General features: G+C 42.1%; 2 protein-coding genes across 13 annotated transcripts in view; both read right to left on the bottom strand.

Moving 5' to 3' along the window:
• Positions 1 to 4,686, bottom strand: part of map2 (microtubule-associated protein 2) — a 78,213-nt gene extending 73,527 nt beyond the window's left edge. For 6 of the 10 annotated variants that reach the window (XM_018726530.2, XM_018726533.2, XM_018726532.2 and 3 more), the window contains exon 1: positions 4,532 to 4,685. The gene's annotated coding sequence lies outside the window, so the exon portion shown is untranslated. Of the gene's footprint in view, positions 1 to 4,531 lie in introns of all 10 variants that reach the window. The other 4 variants (XM_018726531.2, XM_018726536.2, XM_018726538.2 and 1 more) reach the window with 3 other exon arrangements.
• A 4,608-nt stretch (positions 4,687 to 9,294) lies between these two features.
• On the bottom strand, positions 9,295 to 15,588 carry dbr1 (debranching RNA lariats 1). 3 transcript variants are annotated; one of them, XM_018726468.2, is made up of 9 exons: positions 15,515 to 15,588; positions 14,471 to 14,793; positions 14,111 to 14,235; positions 13,914 to 13,994; positions 13,722 to 13,807; positions 12,703 to 12,927; positions 12,486 to 12,563; positions 11,142 to 11,287; positions 9,295 to 10,935 (listed from the first exon to the last, which is right to left on the bottom strand). In XM_018726468.2, exons 2-9 carry the CDS (start codon positions 14,665 to 14,667, stop codon positions 10,155 to 10,157), a joined length of 1,719 nt encoding a protein of 572 aa, XP_018581984.1. In that variant the 5' UTR covers positions 14,668 to 14,793; positions 15,515 to 15,588; the 3' UTR covers positions 9,295 to 10,154. The 3 variants fall into 3 exon arrangements, with proteins under 3 accessions (XP_018581984.1, XP_018581985.1, XP_018581986.1); XM_018726469.2 differs by having other exon boundaries at positions 15,479 to 15,545; XM_018726470.2 differs by lacking the exon at positions 15,515 to 15,588 and adding an exon at positions 14,954 to 14,979.
• Positions 15,589 to 19,916: the final 4,328 nt, after the last annotated feature.

Here is a 19,916-nt window from a genome sequence, read left to right on the forward strand (position 1 = left end):
TGAAAGACAGCTGGAGAAGCCAGTAATCCTGGAGTCTCTACAAATATTAGTATTCCCCTTTTATTGCCATGTAAATACCAGCGCACCACACCTTTACATTCTGGAGAAGAGCTGGAAGCTGTAGCCGACAGAGTTCCTCCCTCAGGCTGCAAGCTCATAAAACCTGTGTCAGGTACCTACCAATCAGATTCATGAGTACAATATCCCTGCTGTTGTAGTTAATGATGTAGCTGATTTTACCCAGTGCAACACTGTCTTACCTACTCTGCATGGTGGAGGTGGGGTTCAAATCCAGTTCAGGGTATATGAGGTTTGTAAGTCTCTCTCTGTGTTTGGATCCCCTCAAAATATACATAAAAGAAAGCCATAGCAAATCTTGAGTTGTGATCAACTCAATGGCACTATCATTGTCACAAGTATTGCCGTCTTTATTCTGCCAGAGGCTGCTGTATTACTTTGCAACCAGCTTGTTTACTCAGTGACACAAAATGTAAACATGTTGGGGATGAAGCAGAGTATAAGTCAACATAAATGTTACATTATACTGACATTGCTTCCCTATTTACCAATTACATATGAGTTAATTCATGTTAAGAAAACTTGTGTAGTAGCAGGGATAACTAATTGTAAAAACCTTCAGATACAAACCTCACATTGTAAGGTTGGATTATCATGTATATATTCTAACTTCGAGGAAGAAAAGGATCAGCTAAATAAACTAACAATAAAAGATCTTGCTAGAAAACTTATTTTAAAAAATGTTGCTATAAATGTCATCCAAAAAAAATAACATATTTTGCATATAAATGAAATTTAGGTGACATATTTTTTGCCCAGAAACCAATTTTTTCATACGAAATAATGGTAATTCAGCTCCCACACCATAGGAAACTGTCTAACAAGGTATTTCATAGAATGAAGTTAACTCATAGACTGAAGACAACTGTGTGTTGTGTGTGAAGAATAGCTGTACAAAAAGAACTGTCATGCAGAAGTTAAAGAGAACATATTAAACACACACTTCAATAGTACAAAGCTTCCTGACATGTTTGTTGCTTTCAGTAAAATTGTCTGTTAGCAGCTCAGCAGCTCACATCAGACGGCATAAGGAGCCTCAAAGTCATAAAAGCACTAATAAATGGAGCAACAGTGTAAGCAATGACCCCAATTTACAGCCTGGATATGTCTCAGGGAGAAGGACAAAGGCCCAGTACACACACACAGACGCACACACGCACACACGCACAAACAGAGAGCAGTGCCTTGTTGGACACACACACACACACACACACACACACACCTCAGTTCTGTATAACATCTGTGTATAAACTGCCCCATGTCCTGACTAGACAAAAAAAGACAATGAATACTTTTGTGGTTGAGACCATGCTGAAGAGACGTGGTATGATATGTTTAATATTCCACAAAAAAAAAAATCTACAAAAACTGATATGATTCCATTAACTTCAACCAGGGTACAGCTTTTGTGATACAAATCAGTTCCAGTTACATTCCTTGTGATTACGTAAGATCACCTCTGCTGATATACTAGTGTCTCTCCAAATAAATTCAAATTCTGTCCTTGTAAATGCAAAGGAATTCCTCATAAGCTAAATCTGGGGAATTAAATTAAACTGCTTGTAAAGTTGAATTCTTGCAACCCATTCGGATTAGATGACTACATGACTGTATACAGTATAATGCCCTCCAGAATTGTTGACAACTTTGGCAAAGAGCAGCAAAAAAGGTTGATAAAGTTCACTGTAATATTTATGAAATATATTCTATACTCAGGAATAAGACAAAATTATACTGTTTCATTATGAAAAAATACTCAGAGGAAGAAAAAAAAAAAAAAGCATTTTTTTAATTCTGAAAAAGATGCATGTCACAATTAATGGCACCCTGCAGTAATTTGTTCACCTTCCCTTTGCCAAGATAACAGCACTGACACTTCTCCTAATGTGCTTGATGAGGTAGAAGAACACATAGCAAGGGATTTGAAATCATTCCTTCAAAATGTTGCCAGATCCTTAAGAATGCTTGGTCCTCATTTGTGGACTGCCCTCTTTAATTAGCCCAAAGGCTTTTAATGAGGTTCAAGTCAGGGGACAAGGATAGCCACTGCAAAAGCTGGATTCTGTCATCTTTTCCTGAATTTGGAGGTATTCTTTGGATCACTGTCCCGGTGGAAGATTAAATCACAACCTAGTTTCAGCCTCCTTGCAGACGCAGCCAGATTTTGACCTAAAATCTTCTGGTACTGATGGAGTCCATAGTTCCATTTCAGAGATCCACTCCATACTTTACAGGGGGTATTTCTTCTATGGCATTTGTTGCTATCAAAAAGCTATGTTTTGTATCATCTCACTACTGGACATGAAAATGTCAGTGACCAGCAAACTCCAGGTGGTTTGACAACAGGAAAGGCTTTCTTTTGGCAAGCCTTCCAAAGAGGTTATAGGTATGGAGGTGGCCCCTAACTGTAGTTTTAGAGCTATGGAGACCCCAGGATGTGATCGCAGTCTCCAGCTGGGATCCTTTCTGCCTCTTGGACCACCCTCCTTGCTCTGTGTGTGCGTGTGTGTATGTATGCGTTTTCAACCAAGTGCGAGGTTACCCCAAACACACAGCTGGCATTTAATGTTTTCCAAGTGCCTTTTGTTATTGATGACACTGCCAAAACATGCTTTATGCATGGCCGCAGCTTCCATTTAGACATCAATGTGTAAATGGCAGCTTGTCTTTAAGCGCAGCCTCCAGCAGTGCCCTCCCTGCATAGGAATGGGCAAGCGTAGCGGATCATCTGAGGTCCTCGGCAAACCTGTCGCACCCGCCCTTTGAGCTGTCATTTGAGCTGTTGGTGTATACAGCACAGCGCAGCACCCCACAAACAGGGTTAGGTAGACTAACTGTGCCCCTGCCTGCCCTCTGCTGCAATATTCATGCAGGAAAGCTGCGCTCAAGGAAGCTCAGGGACACAATCGCACATGAGCCTATCATCCTGGATGCGATTCATTCATTACACCTCCACTGTGTCCTGGTCAAAGTTGACCCATTTACACCTTTTCTCTACCATAAATGTAATTCCTTTCATGTAACAGCTGTAAGACTTCATGACATCCTCCGCACCAGGCATCGAAACACATAAAATCAGCGATGACCAGTTTCGTTGAACGTCATCTGTTCCATTCGCATGCTTGTACGTCTGGTCAGATGTATCGGCAGGAAAGGAATGGGTGAGACTATAATAAAGAGCACCAAATGTCAGATTCAGGAGCTCGCTCGCTCGCACGCACGCACACCAAGTGGTGTCCTTCAGGTAAATGAGGTCTACAGAGCATACATTCCAAAAAGTCTAGAGCTTGTGATAATCACTAGGAATGAAACTATTTAAAAGATCATGTATCTCACAACGAGGTGATGATAAATAACCTGTGTTTTATTTCAGACGGGAACTCCAGGATTTTGAGGCGATGTGGAGCAGAGCCACCGCAGCCTTTGGGTGGTGACATGATCTCTGCACCTTCCCCCCCCATATATTCCCTTTTCTCTCTTCTCTTTTCCAGCAAGGCTTCTTCACAAGAGCCTCTCGGTGAAACCCAGAGCCGAGTAAAAAACCTCAGCCACTGTTAGTAGCGACCGCACCGATTCTGCCTGGTCTTCAGGCAGTGCCTTTGATAAGACAAAAGAAAAAAAAAAAAAAATCTGCTGTCTGAATGTAGAAAGACTAAAAAAATCGAAGTGGACTTATCTGGAAACAGATTTAGACAGACAGACAGACGTAAAAAAACTGCCTGAGTAAAGAGTGTGATCTACCGCGGCGCGAGAAGGGCGGTGAGCGGCGCGCGCGTTTCAGCACCAATCCCCGCTGGACCTGAACAATGGGGCGCCGCAGCCGGCCCGGCACGAGCCCCACCGCACGCGGCCACAATCCAGAGAAAGCCTGCCACGAAGTCATAACGTACCATAACCGTTGAAATATCAAAAAAAAAAAAAAAAAAAAAAAAAAAAACGTCGCTAAAGGATTATTTATGAAATTACGCAAACAAATAGATGCCGGTAGGTACAGCCCTTCATGGACTGATGCAGTTCTCGGCCACCTCAGACCCAATGCAGACACAGAGGGAGACAATTTGAATTTACATACATATTCTATATCTTGATCTTATTATATATTATAGATCAGTGTCTCTTTCTGTAATGTAACGCACGTCTTGTACGTCGCTTCGGAGAAAACGTCTGCTAAAGGAATAAATGTAAATAATATCGGTATGACTATTATCTATTGTGGAAATTCAAATTGGGTGCACTTTCGGTAAATACGCACCGCAGTTTGTGCAAATGCAAATAGTGTCTGCTGTGTTCGGGAACGCGCCGTACAGCCTCGGATACGGATTAGCACAGCTTTGGAAATTCGCTCTAATGCAGAATACTCAACATTTGATTCTGAAGATGAAGCAACTATTTAAAATAACAAACCACATTTTTTTTTCTTTGTTCATTTAAACATGCTGCGAACTTTTCCTACCTGCTCGGGCGAACCGATCCGTTTCAGCGCTGCCTCCTGGAGTGAAGTGATAAGTAAAGGAATATTCAGAGTTCTCATCCCCCAGCATCATCGTACCGTAAATACCGAAATAAAGGGGCACTAGCTGTCGTGTCTTTCTTGGGAAAAGCGAGACATCTGCACATCTAGACATGTTACCGTTAATATTTCGGACTTTGACATCATCTAGCCATGCTAACTGTGGACAACCATTTATCTTATTTTCAAATATCTCGTCTCACCCAGGAATATGGAAACAATATGCAACTCAGATAATACCACGTATCTAAATGCTCCTTTATTATATATTGCACGTAAAGCGGGGCGCGCGCGCACTGCACACGAGAGACTGCCCAGACCGTGCCCAAAAACACCGACAGGAGCTGAGGGAGCCCATGAAATGCCAAAAAATCTTGCAGACGGCGGGCAACCAAATACTATAAATAAACGCACTTAAAACTCCACCCTAGTAACTTACACATATTAGCATGGAAAACTTAAAAAAAAAAATACATCAGGACACCAATTAAACTTAATTAAAACAAGGCTTCCACAGCAGAGACAATGCAGAAAAATATTTGAAGGTAGCTACAGTACTGTATATATATAAGCTATATATATGTCTGTTACATGTGCATGCCTTCTTTTTCTTAGTCTTGCTGCAGCTGCAGGGCAGTAAAATCATGGAGACCAGATACAGGCAAACCGTCAAGCTGATCCCCAGTAGCACAATTCCCATCCCTAGATGTTCGCCAGTCAAAAGCAAACACAGAATAAACACCTAAGCAAATTGATTAAATACTGTACAGGAACATTAACACACTCGCAACAAAGCATTGTAGTTAGGTAAAATGTTAAATACAATTTAAGCAAGACGATCAAAGTTGACAAAACTAGATACAAAGAAATCAGAGCTTCCATTAATAAGATGATTCAAGGAACTGAATCCCTTTGCGCAGATGTTACAATACAGCATACCAACAGTGGATACACTTTATTAGGTATACCTACCTTGTACTGTGAAACACGGTTTGCAACCTGGATAAATGGATGGAAAAAGGCATTGGCAAAAGGATCTGTTCCTTCCTTGCCTAAAAAAAAAAAACCATGCGAGTAGTCGCCAACAGTTGGATTCGACTGGATGGCACTTTCAAGTTTCGGTGCAGAGAGGGTTTCTTCAACAGCAGTGGGATGTGGGCATTTTTGGAGGCAGATGATAAGCACCCAGAGGAGAGCCAGTAATGAATGAGCTTAGGATATATTCAGCTAAATGCAATGAAGTAAAAGTAATGATGGACAAAAGAAATAAGGTGCAGAACAGAGGCCTGCAGGAGAGGTAAAGGGATGGGATCAAGTGTGCAGGTGGTGGCTCTGAGGGAGAGTACGAGGTCAGAAATTTCACCATCACATGATGTACATCTCAGAGAAACACACAAGCGCCTTAAATCAAGAGGAGGATAGATTTGGATGCAGACACATGATTCTACATAAGCATAGTTACTTTGTCACAGTCCACCATATGAACCACTATACAGACCGATAGCTGCATAAAGGTTTACCCATTATTCAAGAATTTTTACATTTACATTTATTCATTTAGCAGAAGCTTTTGTCCAAAGCGATGTACATCTCAGCAAAAATACAATTTGTGCATTACATTTGGAGAATGAGACATGGCTGCAGACATGTGACTCTTAAATAAACCAAGTTTGTTACTTTCCACTTGATGCACCGATGTTCATCGCTCGAGGAGGTGCATAAAACGCGCTTAAATTTTTAAGCAGAACACCATTAAACAAATATATTGAAATAAAATATAACATAACAAATAACATATATTGAATCCAGACTGATACCCATTAAGCAGATCATTCTGGGTGAGGAATGCAGATGGTTGATCATAAATTCCCTGTTCCAGAATTTCTGACAGAAAAGGGAGGAGGAAGACTGGCCTGTAGTTCTGGACTGAGTCAGGATCTAGAGAGGGTTTCTTTAACAGCAGTGAAATGAGGAAAGTTGTGAAGGTGGATGGGAAGCAGCCAGAGGAGAGCAAGGACCTTGGAAATAAAAGAGGTGAGTTGCAGGGAAATGCCCTGTAGGAATGGTGAAGGGATTGGATCAAGGGAGCAGGTGGTGGCTCTGCGTGACAGCAGGAGGTCGGAGATTTCAGTTTCTGACAAGGGATTAAATGTGGAGTGCGTGACTTTGCAGGGAGGTCCAACTCGATAGGGGCAGGTGGATGCACACAATTTGCCCATGATTGAGTTGACTTTGTCTCTGAAATACAAGGCAAAGTAGTCAGCAGTGAGATAGGAAGGAAGGGGAGTGCAGAATAGGGATGACAAGGTGGCAAAGAGTCTGTGTGGTTCTGTTAATTGCAAACTGCAGTTTGTTCTTGAAGATGGTGAAGAAACAGCAGAGTGGAAGGTCGCTAGGAGATCCTTGTAAACTTCCAGATCCATGAGAAGTTCTGATTTCCACCATTGTCGCTCTGTATCCCGGAGTCCTGTTGGCACGTAGTAAATCTGATAGCAACGGGGTGAAACTTGGGTATGCTGGTTTGGACATTAGAGGACAGAAAGAGTCTAGAAAGGAAGACATGGCTGAGAAGGCAGCTTTAGTAGCATTTTTCTGTGGAAAGCTCTGAGAATTGTGCAGCAGAAGGGAGAGAGAATAGTGTGGCAGAGAGAGACGAGAACAAGAGATTTTAGGTTGCAGCAGAGGGTGACAGAAGGTGCAAAAGCATGAGAGCGGTTACTTGTGGTGATGCAGGGTTGGAAGGAGATGAAAAAATAAGAGACATGCAGTGCAGTAACAGAGGACAAGACAGCCACAGTTTCAAGAGATGACAAGGTCAAGGCAGTTACTAGCTTTGTGAGTAGGAGAGGACTGGGACAGAGAGAGGTCAAAGGACTGTAGGAGTGACAGAAGGCTGCATACATGAATGTCCGTGACATGCAGGTTGATGTCACCCAAGAGAATCAACAGAGTCTTGTCCCATGGGAGAGAGGTCAATGAGATGTTGAGATCATCCAGAAAGCAGCCAGGAGGGTCAGGGGGGCAGTACAGAACAATCCCCAGGAGTGTGATCAGGGGAGTGATAGAGACTACAAGGAATTCAGAAGATGACAGGTAAGGCAGGTGGAGAGGGAAAACAGAATATTCCCATTGTGGAGAGATGAGCGGGCCTGTGTCTTCACCTCTGTTAGAGGGATGAGGGACGTAGGACACGGAGTAGTTCATGCAGAGGATTGCAGGTGTGGCTGTGCTTTTCAGGGTAATCCAATTTTCTGTCGGGTTAAAAGGTTGTGACTCAAAATGGAGAACACTAAACAGTATTAAATCTTCCCAGGAATGGTTGGCGTACCATAATTTTTGTAAGGGCATGGCCTAAAACCAGACAGGAAGCCACAAAGGATCTGAAAAAACAAAGAACTGCAGGCTTCTTTTACTTCAGGTAGGATACAACTCCATACTCAGAGAGACCCTGGGTAAAAATTCTGTCCTAGGAGAGCAAGCCATAAACCTTTGCTTGTTACAGACCACTCATAGATAGAAGTTGTTGGACCTTGCCCCTCACCCAGGATGAAGCAAACACTAATTTGTGGAAGACTGCTATCCTGTGCCACCTTCTTTAGTTTGATTGCTAGTCTCTAGCCTAGTTTATTCTCCAAGTTTCTGCTCCATTACATAGGACTGACTTTACACAACTTGAGCTTTGTGTTCATGGATAGCTCCTTAAAGCATTCAGATGTTGTTCTACAGGATGATTATTTTACCTTGCCTTAACATTGGCAACAGTGTTACTATATCTGTCTGTAACCTTTCCAAGGTTGATAAAGGCCTCTACCTCCTCTAGAGGGCTTCAATGTACTGTTGCTGGGTTAATGCTGACCATCTTAAAGGTGCAGTGTTTCTAGAAAGTGAGAAGAACCAGTGTAAATTGGGTGTATTGCTAGATGGAGACTTGGGCTACATACACAGGGGACGTGAACAAAAATGAGTGTAATGATGACAAAGACAGGCTGGATAAGACAGGGGTGGAGATGGTAAGCAGTTCAATTTGCTGGTCAGCAGGCAAGAAGTCCCAGCTGAGATTCTACATCTAATGCTGCAGGCTGTTTTATCCCAGCCTGGATGACTGTGAATAGGTGCAAGAAAGGTATCTCCTGTAAAATGGACAGCTGGTGGCTTAGTGGTTAGAGCTGCTACCATTGGTCCTAAAGATTACAGGTTCAATTTGTTCCAGCGTATAGTTGCTTCTTTCCAAAATCGGCAAACTTGACTGCCTCCACCCAGGAAGAGGCATCTCTATGTTATCAGATCGACAAACACCTGTTAAAAAAATGTTGGCAGCCAGATCTCCCAGAAAGAGGTCCGAGTTATATTTAGCCTATGCTTAAAGACCATATGTAGTCTCAACTACTAGTTGAAATGGTCACAGCCTCAGTCACCAGCTGTCTAAATTTGAACATGTGACTTTGTGCCTCCCCAGCAGCTGATCTCCACACTAATCAATGGAGTTGAACCCAGCGATGCCGTTACTCTTTATCAATCTTGGATGCATCAGCTGCTGAAGTGGTATTTCCACATTACTGGCCACATCTGAACATTGGTGCATATGGTGGAAAGAAACTTAACTGTACTTAATCACACATCTGCAACTATGTCTCTTTCTCCTAATGTAATGCACACATTGTATTTTCTATGAGATGTACGTCACTGTGGAGAAAACTGTCTGCTAAATGAATAAATGTAAATGCTGCATTGTTTGAGCTATGCTGAAAGTGAAAATAAAAATGGATGAAGGGTAATTCAGTTTAAATGCTGACAATACTGCTAAAAGACTGAATTGACTACAAAAGGCTAATGTGGTACTCAGATCATCAAATGCTGAAATGAGGTAGTGTTTTCTTTCGGCAATACTGAAGATGTTGGGAGGAGGATACAAGAACTTTACAGGGGTGTGAGTGAATTTTCAAAACCTGATAATGCTTTTGCTAATCCTAATGAATATCTCCTGTATTTCTGCAGCCCAAGACCCTTAAAGAATGCCAATTTTCTAAATGCTTTTTACACTGCATTTGTATTTTACAAAGGCATGTAGAACTTTCCCCACAGCACCACTGTAAAAGAATGCCATCTTAAGTTTTCTGTCCCGTATTCAAATATGGAGTGGTGCAGTACTGTGTCCAAGAAAAACTGGAAACGCCAAAGCCTGATTTTTAGAAGCCCACTATAATTCTGCACAAAGGTGTCCCACTAACACATTTACCATCTTTGCACCCCTAAAATCTGAATGTGAGCAACACATTAAAATTAAATTACAATATTTTAATTAAATTGGTCTTAACAGCCACCTCTAAGCCAAGCCTGAAAAGATAAACATGAGCTGATGTTCATTCAAATCCTGACTGAACGTCTCCAGTGAGAAATTCATAAAACCAGCTTTCCACCTTACATAAAATAAATTGCTCCATTTTTTTTTTTAAGGGAACTTCAGTTACTAATCTTCAGAAAGTACCCAGCAACTGAAATGTACTCCCATCTCCACTGAAAGGAACAGAAAGCTGACAAACAGTTCCACAGACCTCTAGACCTGTTTCTAGTTTGCATCATCCTCATCCTGGACTGCATAAATAGCCTGGTTCCTCCGCTTGATTGTAGGAGTACTGCCTGTTCGGGCATCTCCCGTCTCACCACTGGAGCGCTTTGGGATACGGGGGGGTGGGGAGCTTGCCTCATCGTTGGAGCTTTCACGGACTGGTGAAATCTGGGCAGGGCTGGGGGTGGGCTGGGAAGGAGCCGGTAGGTCCAGGGGAAAGGACAACCGAAGTGGAGGATCTGTGTGAGGAGAGGGCAGGATAAGCCTGTGGGCTGCCAGATCCCTGGAGGGGCTTTTTATATCAACTACTTCTCCCTCTGGCACCACTGCATCAGGACTGGAACTGCCAAAAGCAGTGCCTTTACCACCTTCCTCTCCCTCATCCTCTTCCTGCTCCTCCCACTCATCCTCAATGGTGATTTCATCCGGATTGTAGGAACTGGACATGGTTGAAGTATCCGTTAGATACTCGCTGGGCTCATCAGTGCTCCCTGTGCTCTGAGCATCCTCCTCTTCTTCTTCCTCTGAAGCACCCTGGGCACCTCTGTCCTCACCTGCTGACCCACCCTGGCCAGCACGGGCATAGATGTCAGTGAGACCCAGTAAAGCACACAGCTCAGTAGTCTGGGGGTTGGTGGAGTAGCTGGGGGGAAGATGTGGTTGGGGGCGACTAGGGTCATAGGGTGGTGTGGTCATGCTGAAGTTTTCAGGAATCTGCAGCTCACCACCCAGGTCAGCCACTACATTCAACATTTCAGCTTCTGATTGGCTGAAGTCCCACCTGTAAAACCAAATTTCAACATCAGAAAGGAAATGCCTACAGCTATCTTACTTCACCTGGTAAAACACTCATATGCAGCTACACAAAATGGTACTAGCATCAGATAAGCAAATTCAAATGAGTCCTCTGAAATTACTAGAGCTTTAACTGTTCAAGTAATGTTTGTAATTAGACACACTGGAGTTGTGACAGTGAAAGAATCATACCGAGAATGCAAACCATTGTCCTGAGGGGGGTTCCAGTGGTTGCGAGAGACCTTCTGAAGGCCATCGGTGGCCTTCAGGATAGCCAGCCACTCAGGGTCATACTCCAGGCGTTCTGACAAGCTTGTCCGCTCAGCCACTTCAACAATCTGAAATAGAGAATTGAATAATCACCAAGACCCTCCCAACAGAAACTGAAACAGAAGCTTCAAGTATTCAGCCACTGGCAGTACAAACCAGGAAACCCTTAGAACTGAAATCCAGCTTTCAAGGAGGTTAAATGACAAGAAACCTTAGTTTTTGTTTTATGCTAGCATATCCCTTTTTATTTTTTCAGGTACAGAAGAAGAAGCTACCCCATGATGAGGTGTACTCAATTTTTATTATGTCACTTTATTATTATTTCCTCTATTATCCCACTGTATGGAGGTCAAAACTAAAAAGGAACAAAGCAGAGGAGAAAGGTCAGGGTGTGGACACTGGAGCTTAAAGTTGTGGGCCTGTGGACATGGACCTGGACCTGTGGACTCCTGGACCTGCTGAAATATACCCCAGTCTGTAGACTCAAAACCTTGTTTTGAGTGTATAGACTGGGGTATACCTCAGCAGGAGAAGTTGCATGAAAGCACCACAGTTACAAGTGACTAAAACTGTGTACAATCCATCATTTCCGCAAAAAGATTATGGTCATTACTAAGGACACCAAACATGGTATGAATCTGAAGAGGCAGGCTTTAGATAAGGACTGGAGGTTCTCAAACTGGTGGAAAAAAAGGACTTGATTGAGGCAAAATGGGAACCGAGTCTAATCACAAGATGTTGAATTTTATTCATTAAGCATATGTTTCACCAGGTTTGAGACTGAGCGTAACTGAAAATTGTGATTACATCCTTAAAGGCATTAGGAAATAATGGCAAAGCAAATAAGTAAATCTGTGGTGCAGTGTCATCCCATCCAGGGCGTACCCCCTAAGCCTCGTGCTTGTGATTTTGGGACAAACCGCTGGCCACCATGATTCTGACCAGGAGAAGCAGTTAACAAAACGATGCAAATCAGTCAGTAGTAAATTTCCAGCTGTCTTAATAAAAGGTGGAACAGAGATGTGTAGAGATAAAAGGCACACAAACATTAACATCAGCGTGAGCAAATGTCCTTTGTAAGGGTTTGAGCGTATTAGTGATGGGCAGGCACCTAATGAAATTCTGCAGAATAGATACAACCATTTTTTAAAGCTTAATATGTCTCATCATTCAGTCTCCAAAAACCAAGAAGTTTCAGAAAGATCAATTCCAAAATCTACCAACTGAATAAAAAACACAAAAAGACAGTTGACTCCACTCACTCACCTGTAGGAAGTCTCTGTGTGGCAAGCATTTGTCCAGAGAAAGAAATTTGGTGGTGCGGGGCATACAGTTACTCTGGGCCTGGAAGGAGATAGAGGCAGATGTGGTATACAGATGCAAACCCAGACACACTGGTTGCAATTCTCATTCATCACTTTAAAAAAAATCCTTTCCTGTTACACTGTGCATTTTGAGCAGGCCACATCTAGATTATACCAACCTGGTGCTGCATGATGGCTGCAAACTTGACATGCAAGTGGGCAGAAAACCAGTAAGAGGGTTTCAAGTGTGCCAGCAGCTCAGCAGCAGCAGGGCTTCCCAATGTGCTGGTCTCTACTTCTTGCCTCAGGAACTTCTTTTTGCGTAACAGCTGCTCTGTACTGCCATAGTGGTAAATGCCACGCGGCCAGTCGTGAGACATGAAGATGTCCATGGGCTGTCGGATCTGGCAAAGGAGTAGGCAGAGTTTGTTTTCTTGCCTCAACCTTAATACCCCAGAATATTTTTAATACTTTCCTGCCATCCATTAATAAAGAAGTTGTTTCAGATAAAACCTTCCACAATCTCCAGTCCACATACTCAATATCATTTGAGCAGAAGTCTCTTACAATCTTATGTGGTGAACCATTTATCAGCACAAGTAGAATAAGTAATTGCCCCTTCAGCTGCAATGACTGCAAGTAAAAGCTTCCTGAAAGTCCCTGGATGTCATTCTGAGGTTCTTTTCAGCTCATTCACAATTTTACGGCTTGGTCACAGAGAGACAGCTCCCATGTAAATTCGCCACTGTTCAATTCTCTATTTGATGAGTCATGGCTATGGTTTACTTGAGGTCCAGAGCCATAGAAACAGCTGCGAATCCCTGTGAATCCCTGTTCGGAGCGATATGCTTCAGCAACATCTGATTTAATTTCAAATGTGGGGGGAAAAAAACCAAATAGGATAAATACTTTCTCATAGCACAATACTGATCTGCTGCAAAATGGCTATTAAGTCACAGACTTTGTTACACAAGCAATGCTGTCAGTGAATTTTGAAAATGCTGTAACTGAATTGATCGACAGCTATACCTAAGATTTGGGTTAAATAAAGATCTTGTCATTTTACATTGCATTATGCTTTTCAAAAATTTCAGCTTCAGTAGTACTCCAACTAAATGAATAAATGCAAAATTATTAATTTATAGTAAATCTATTAAATTTGTCACATCAAGAACACAAATATCCAAAAGCAGTTTACCTGTTTAAGCTTGAATATCTCAATATTCCTCACATGGTAGACGCTTCTCAGAGTTTCTTGGCTGTACGGAGGGAACTCGTAATGACCTAAACGACAAATGTATTTACCGTTACACTTTTAGCAAAAAAAAGTCAAATAACTTTATCGCTGTATAATAAAAGACTTTCAAAGCAAACGTTTATTGGTTCCTACCTTTCCTGTAGTCGTGTGACTTGAAGATTCCTGATAAGCCACCGATCCTTACTCCTTTGTAACGCACGACTCCAGCATAACCTAAATCGTTAACACAATCACCCAGTCCAAAGAAAGAGCGGTAAAACTATGGTGAATCTAGTTTATACCTTGTTCTACGCAAGAAAACTGTGCTGAGCATGGAACAGAATTCTCACCCAGGTAGTAGATATTTGGGGCCACCCAGCCACCATATGGGAGTTCCTGCAGGTGATTAGAAGCCTCGTGATTCCCGCCAATAAATATAGTCAACACTGGAGCTTTCTTTTCACCAGAGTAGTACCTAATCAAAAGAAAAAAAAAATACATAAATAAACCAGCGCAAAGCTAAAAATTGCTCTGACTGGAAGAAAGCACAACTGAACAGCACCCGGGGAAAATTTGTTAAATAGGAGAACCGATCCTGTCCCATTTGATATACATTTCATTGGTGAAACAACAACGTAATTCTTCTATCGTCGTCTTTCTCCGCTTACAACTGTCCACACTTCCTTCGCGAATAAAAATACAGAACTAACTTGTAGAAGGTCTCCATGTTTCTGTACTTGGCCGGCACCGCCATGCACTTCATGTCCCCCTCGTTGCGCACAGCCTGGAAGTCTCCGCAGCACAGGAGCAGGTCGACGCTCACGCCATCCTTCCGCTCCAAGTAGGCGATCGTCTCGTAGATCTTGTCCAATTCGCCATGACAACAGCCCTCCACAGCAACCTTCATGGCTGCGCCGAACTCGGCTCTTTCTCACCCGCCGTTCCTTCTGCTCGCCGACTTGAGCCGCTCCAGGGAAGGACGGGTCTGTATCTTCTCTATCGCCACCAACTCTGCGGTGACTTAACGACGCAACTTTGAAAAGGAATAAAAACATTGTCACGCACAGGGCTTATTTCAGAGAGAAAGAAATTCAGAATGAAAAGTTCACTGCATGCGGAATGATTCTTAGAAGATGTGATGCGATGATTTTTAAAACTTTTCAGATAATGCTACACGACCACTTGCTTAACACCTGAAACCTTTTTAGTTTTAATCTTGCCATCCATGTTTACTCGCCATGATTGATGTATTCATGCTTCTTCTCGGCCTTTTCCTACACAATTAACAAATGATAGAGATCATGTCTTTGAATGTAAATATAATGCAGCTACGTGAATTCATTTAGCTGACACCTCTTCAGAAGCTTAGGAAGTTAATTATTTACACAGAATTTCAGGGCTGTGTGTCCGCGACCGTCCCCAACATCCACACACACAGGCAACGACAAGCTGACAGGAGGTGGATTAAACAGCCACATTACCAGCTTTTTATGTCCATGATTTTGGTGTTTCTAAATACAGTCGCGTCGTGTTACCTGAATAGGCCACGCAACGCTAACACACAGGAATAATTATTTATATAATAATGTAACAAAAAACATGTATGATACATTACATGCTCCCGCGTTACTGACCATGGCATCTTAAAACTGTACAGCAACACCCAGAATAATTGAAATACTCGAGCGCTTCCTTAAAATTGAGAGAGCAGACAGTACCTTTCGTGTCACAGAAAATAAACGAGTTTCACGAACCTTCGCAACAGCGCTGGCAAACCAACTCCGCCGCAGCCGCCACACGTTCGAGTCTCTGCGCATGCGCAGGAGGGGTGTCGTCAATACTAGTGCAATAGATATCTGCGGTTTCGAGATTCGCAGTTTCCACAGTGTGTGATTTTAAGATAAACGCAAACTTTGTCATAATCGCACCCGAATCAAACTGTTAGTAAAATACAAATACTAAGAATGTTTTTCAGCCGATAAAATAAGTTCATACAGTATAGAAACAGCCAAGTGGTGAAATATGAAACTTAGTGCAGAGATATCGTTGATGACTACTACGCTATCCATTACGCCCGGATATCAGCATTGATTTTGTACAGAAAAAGTACATATCAGAATGTCGAAGAAATGCAGTGAATCTATCTCTGACGACCCAAATAGCATCCTCCTAAACAAACTTGTTCTTTTTGTTTTCCGGGTCTGGGAGGCCGAGTGTGTGGAAAGTGCGACTCTGTGTCCGCGCACGTCTTACCTGCCCTCATTGCGTCACAGTCTCCACCCCTTCCTGCGAACACGTGGGAAGAAATTCTCACGTCGCGCTGCACGCAGGAGCTCAGCTCCGTAAAGCTGGTTCCCCGCTGCAAACGGCACAGTAGGCGAAAAAAAACCTCATGATTCGCTAGTGCTACATTTGTGTCGTGAAAATTATAATTTATGCCATTTTTGTTTTTGAGCTCTCAACATTTTTTCTAGGATGTGATGTCACGTTTACATTTATTCATTTAGCAGACGCAAGTTTTGTCCAAACTTTAGCGACGCACAGTACATCTCGGCAAAAAGTACAATTATGCGTGACATGATTAAGAGAAGGAGAAATGATGCCATGGCTGCAGACATGTGACTCAAGTAAACCTAGTTTACCTACTTGCTGGACCGAGGTTCATCGTCAGAGTAGTGCATAAGACACAGGATAGACAAATCCCAATACCCTCCTACCCAATTTTTTTTTTTTTTTTTTTTTAAAATATAAGATACATAAGCAAACAAAAATAATGCTGGAGTAGTGGCTGAAAGGCTTTATCTGGTGATGCTCATGATGTTATGGTGCATGAACATTTACACCATACATGTGCTGAAGAGATCTTGGGAAAAATGGGTCTGGAAAAAGTGAGTTTTCAGACCCTTCTTGAATGTAGACAGTTTCAGCAGTTCTGAGTGAGAGGGGTAAGTCATTTCACCACAACGGAGTCAGAACCGAGAACTTCTGTGCTTTACCTTTTTGTGCGCGGGACCACCAAGTGAGCAGAAGTAGACAAGCGAAGGGGTCTGGTTGGGGTGTAGCGGTTGCTCAAGACCTGTAAATAGCTGGGAGCAGCTCTATTGACGCATTCATACTCATAGGCAATAACCAGGGTCTTAAATTTGATTCGGGCAGCTATAGGAAGCCAGTGCAGAGAAACGAGTAGAGGAAACATAGGAACGCTTTGGCAAGTCAAAAACAACTTGTGCAGCAGCATTTTGTAGAAGCTGCAAAGATTTGATGGCAGTAGCAGGAAACCCACACAGGAGAGAGTTGCAGTAGTCCAAACGGGAAGTCACCATGGCCTGGACAAGTAGTTGGGCGGAGTCAATTATGAGATAGGGACGGATCCTACGACTATTATGCAGGATGTATCTGCAGGACCGGGTTGTGGCTTCGATGTGCTGAGAGAAAGAGACTCGCGTCAGTCGTTCCTTCCAGACTCTTAGCCAAGGAGGTAGGCAAGGTGAGCGAGTTGTCCAGTTTGATCGATATATCGTGACAGGAGGATCGGCCAGCTGGGAGGTAAAGAATCTCTTTTTTGGAGAGGTTGAGTTGGAGGTGGTGATCAGACACAGGCAGGCAGCAATGCGTGCGGCGATGTCTGACGCACGAGGTGGAAAGGAGAGGAAGAGCTGAGTATCATCAGCATAGCAGTGGTTACAGCATATTTATTTGCATAGTACTCTAGTTAAAGACTTTTACTGTTAACCTTAAGACTTGTAATAACCCAGTAAAATTTAATTAGCTAGCTGGATCAAAAGTCAACATAAGGAGATGCTCCACAGGAATGGGAAACTCAGTATTTATCAACACAACTGATTTTACTTCCTAAGATGGAAATGTAAAAACTAATGTATGAATTCTCATTTTCAACCCATTCAAGTGCCTTGATTCATGAATTTTACTGTGTATGCTGACATACATCCAGAGATCAGGCAAAAACATATATTTAGTGAACAACAAATTCAACAATTTGATTTTTTTTTTCCTTTTTATAGTGTGCTCTTCCCAACAGAGCAATGCAGAATGCTGAACAACTGAGCACATCTATTTTAAGGGAAAAAATTGCAATTATTAGAACCGAGTTAAGAGAATAATTAAGCAAAGAGATTACAGCAAAAACCTGAGCTGTCCACAACAGAGACGTTACCTGTGGTCCGCTCCTCATCAAAGTGGACACCAAAGCTCATGTTGGTAATAAAGAGAAATGGCCAGATTGTTATTCCAGTTTTCACAGAGGAATTCAGGTGTTTCAAATACAGTGTGTAAAACATGTGTCATTATCTTTCCATGGTCAACTCATGTTTCCCCACAAAGTAGTAAAAATATGGTGAACAACAGGCAAGATAAGGGGACCACAGCCTCATCATACACTTTCCCCCAAAGCAAATTACATGGCTTTGAGTTCCACACTTCAATGGCTTGATTCATTCATTCATTTTATTAATGCAATTCAGGTCAAGAAATTTTATAAGGGTACAACAGCAAGACCCCACTTAGGACATTAACTTGCAATCTTTTTGCAAGTTGCAACTAAACAAAAACACAAAATGCTTCCTGTTAATTACAAAATACCAAGCATTAGTATCTGGGGAGGACTGCATGCCTCAATCATGGGTGCTGCTTTGAGGTCCCATCTTCACATCATTCCTCAGTTTAAAAGGTCCAGCAGCACTAATCATCTGCGTCCCACTGGACAAAGGGGCTTGAGCACCGTGAAAACCCAGGTTGTAGCACCAATGAATGACTACCATCAAAGGCCTGGTACACAGTGATGTGACCTAGTGATTACAGGGATCTCCTGTCCATTTTCACAATTGTGTACTACACATTATCAGTGCTGTAGAAAACTCAGTTTAGCATCACTTTGTTTACCATTACCATTTTCCTCAAGCATCTGAGTTTATATTCTGAAGGGTTTTCTTTTAGACTTTAAGTGCAGTAAGTCCTCAACTTACAAATTTTCAGAGATGCAAACCAACTTGGCCATATTTTCAGTTTTAGCCTAATACTGAAATTCCTGAACCAAGCGACAGTCATGAGCTCAGCTATGTCAGTACAGATGATGATGACCAGGTTTTGCCAGGACATCCAGCAGAGCTAATGGCATTATTGTAATTTAGATGTACAGATGACCCCCCCCCCCCCCCCCCACTATACGACACTATGGTATACATTGTTTCACAGACACATCGTTCCTTATTTTGGACCAGGTCTCACTACAAAACACTATCCTCACAGATTCAGCATTAGACCCACAGTGGGATGCATTTTTAACTCAACCTAATGTTACAAAAAAATTCTTATTTTACTAAAAACAAAAGGTATGTGTTCTTGAAGAGGTTACTGTACCAGTTTATGAACAAGCAGGCACTATTCCTACAAAGCAAGGGTATGTGACTTGCTTAGTAGCAACATAACTAATAAATACAACAGAAAAAATTCCTTAAAATATACAGCACTCACTTTCCAACAAATATACTGGAGGGGAGGTTACAAGTACATGTTTTACTGTACAGTGTACTGTGTTTTGTCCTGCAGTGACAGGATGCATTTGTTGCCTCCTGCTACTGCTAAATTTGACAAACTGTACAGCATCCTATAATTTATCCCAATACACTCATCCCATTATTTGGCTTCCACATATCCATTTTACAAATATCTGGTCCACAATTAGTATCACTTTTCATTAACTGATCCAGAGGATTTCTACTTATCTGGTCCTGGCTGAAACATCTGGTCCAACGCAATAGACAGACAACACATGAAAACTGCAGCAAGTGGCTGAGAAACAGATGCACTGCATTCTGGCACTCAGTGGTCTTTGGTTTTGGTCCTCTGCTTTGCATCATTGTCTATAATTTAATTTTCTAATTATTCAGTTAAATCAATGTGACATATAGCCTTTGTCTTCCTCAAGCCATTCCAAAGACACAGTAAATTTACTTCATCTTTTTTTTTTATGTACATGACCCTCCATAAATCAATTTCCCTATAGATCCAATAAACTAAATAAATCTTTAATTTCTACATGATTTAGAGTAGAAGAAAAAAGAAACATTACAAAATTAAGTCTACTACAAAATGTGGATTTTTTTTAAAAAAGAAAAAAAAAAAGAGGTAGAACAGGGA

This window comes from Scleropages formosus, chromosome 24 (genome assembly GCF_900964775.1).
Source record: "Scleropages formosus chromosome 24, fSclFor1.1, whole genome shotgun sequence".
Lineage (NCBI taxonomy): Eukaryota > Metazoa > Chordata > Actinopteri > Osteoglossiformes > Osteoglossidae > Scleropages > Scleropages formosus.